At 41.1% G+C, this 2,367-nt stretch overlaps 1 protein-coding gene across 1 annotated transcript in view; it reads right to left on the minus strand.

Moving 5' to 3' along the window:
• The window catches only part of Slc25a43 (solute carrier family 25 member 43), a 95,179-nt gene extending 93,216 nt beyond the window's left edge, over positions 1–1,963 (minus strand). Inside the window, 2 exon segments of the mRNA XM_055604950.1 lie at positions 1,122–1,231; positions 1,897–1,963. Coding sequence (XP_055460925.1) covers positions 1,122–1,231; positions 1,897–1,963 — 177 coding nt within the window.
• Between the last annotated feature and the right edge of the window lie 404 nt (positions 1,964–2,367).

Here is a 2,367-nt window from a genome sequence, read left to right on the forward strand (position 1 = left end):
AGAAGAAGAAGAAGAAGAAGAAGAAGAAGAAGAAGAAGAAGAAGAAGAAGAAGAGAAAGAGAAAGAAGGAGAGAGAGAGAGAGAGACTCACTGGTCTAGAAGTAGGGTAGGATGGCTGTCCTGAGAATCTTAGGAAATCTGCTTGTCTCTGCCTCTCCTGGGCAGGAATTACAAACCAGAGCCTGACTTTTTCATGGGTTCTGAGGAGTGAGTTCAGGTAGTCACACTTATAAGGCGAATGAGTCATTTCTCCAGATTGAATTTTACATGTTTTTTTTTTAAATATATTTATTTTATGTATATGAATTCTCTATCTGCATGAACACCTGCATGCCAGTAGAGGGCACCAGATCTTATTATAGATGGTTGTGATCAACCATGTGGTTGCTAGGGATTGAACTCAGGACCTCTGGAAGAGCAGACAGTGCTCTTAACCGTTGAGGGCAACTCTCCAGCCCCTATGTTTTTTATTTCATTAGTGGATATTCATTTGTATAAAATGATGGGTTTCCTTGTGACATTCTTATGCAGATATATCATGTATTTTTATCTTATTCACTCCATCTTTACCCTCTCTTGCTCCCACTCTTTCCATTGGTCCCCTTCCTCTTCTTGAATAGTCCTCTCTCTGCTTTCAGATATCCTCTCCTCCAGGCCTAGATTCTGTATATGAGAGAAAAATGTAATATTTGACTTTCTAGGCCTCATCTGACTGATTTTGTTTAGCATGGTTATCAGTTTCATCCATTTTCCTGAAAATAACCTAATTTTGTTCTTCTTAATGGCTGAGTAGTACTCTTCTATGTATGTGTGTGTGTGCACATATGTATATATATATTCCATTTTTCTTCATCAGCTAATGGATCCCTTGGTTAATTTCATAACTTGGCTATTGTTAATAGTATCACAACAAGCAAGAATGTGCACTATTTCTATTATAAGCTGATTTGGAGTGGTTGGCCTGTATTCATAAGGTAGCTCTATTTTCAGTTTTTGAGGAACTCCCACACAAATCCCTTAGAGGCCACACTAATTTTCTTCTATTTAATTGTGGCAAAGATGGTTCTCACCTGTGTAACGTACATTGTATTTTTAAATTGCCATGTGTTGTTTGAGCTCACCGAGGAGCTGGCTCTGAAAGTAGGCTTTCCCACTTCCTGAAGCACCGACTCAAGCATGTTTACACTGAATCTTCCAAATCTTTTGTTCTGAGTCACGCTTCCCGTTGGTTCTGGAAGGGGAAAGGGGAAAACCCAGCTAGCTGCTAAAGGGAGTATGCACGTGTGCCCTGGAGAACAGCTAGAAGGGAAACTATTTCTTGTAGAGCTTAGTATTGTTGATTGAAAAGCTTATACTATGGCCAGGCAGTGGTGATGCACACCTTTAATTGTAGCACTTGGAAGGCAGAGGCAGGCAGATCTGTGAGTTCGAGGCCAGCCTGGTCTATATAGGGTGAGTTACAGGACAGCCATGGATATTCAGAGAAACCCTGTCTCAGAAAAAAAAAAAAAAACAAAACAACAAAAACAGAAAACAAACACACCCCGAAACAAACAAACAAACAAACAAACAAACAAACAAACAAACACCAAACCAAACATTTGATACTGGGGAAGAGGAGCTGGATGTTTGTCTATGAAGAGCATGGTCTGCTCTGCCTGGACCTCTCCTGGAATAGCTGTTTCAACAGGGCTTCCCTGGTTGACATCTGCCAGCTGATTTGAAGTGCACAATGTGATGATGTTACCTTTCTGCTCTTGTTTGTTTTTTGACTTGGAAGCATCACCCTGGATACATTCTGCTCTGCTCAGGACCTTCTCTATCAGTAACACCAGCTGGCTTTTCTCCAGTTGATTTCTGCAGGATGTTTGTAGGGCCCGGATTTGATGATGTTACCTTTCTGCTGTTGTTTGTTCTTTGACTTGGAAGCATCACCCTGGACACCCTGGACATTTGGAAGCATCACCCTGCTCCACGAAGGGCCGTTTCAGTCAGAAACACCAGCTGGCTTTTCTCTAGTTGATTTCTGCAGGATGTTTATAGAGCCTGGATTTGAGGTTGTTACCTCTCTCAGTTGAGTTACTCCAGGTGTCTCTGCTGGATGTTTTTGAGTGCTGGATTTGATGTTTTGCTATCTGTCTGATACGTCTCAGCTGTCTGCTAATTGCCATTGCTTGTTGCTTTGTTTTTTGATTTGCTTTTTTGTTATATATTTAATAAACTCAGTCAGTCATTCACAAGTGAAAGCATGGCTATTATATTTCATCCTCTGACCATATATAGAAGAACTGGGTTTTGCCTCAGCTGGTTGGATCCCTAGGTGAAGTAAAGAGAACATCTTTGGCAGGGGGATTGGAGATTTCTCTC

The sequence above is a fragment of the Psammomys obesus genome, unplaced genomic scaffold (assembly GCF_907164565.1).
Source record: "Psammomys obesus unplaced genomic scaffold, mPsaObe1.curated_primary_1811, whole genome shotgun sequence".
Taxonomy (NCBI): Eukaryota; Metazoa; Chordata; class Mammalia; order Rodentia; family Muridae; genus Psammomys; species Psammomys obesus.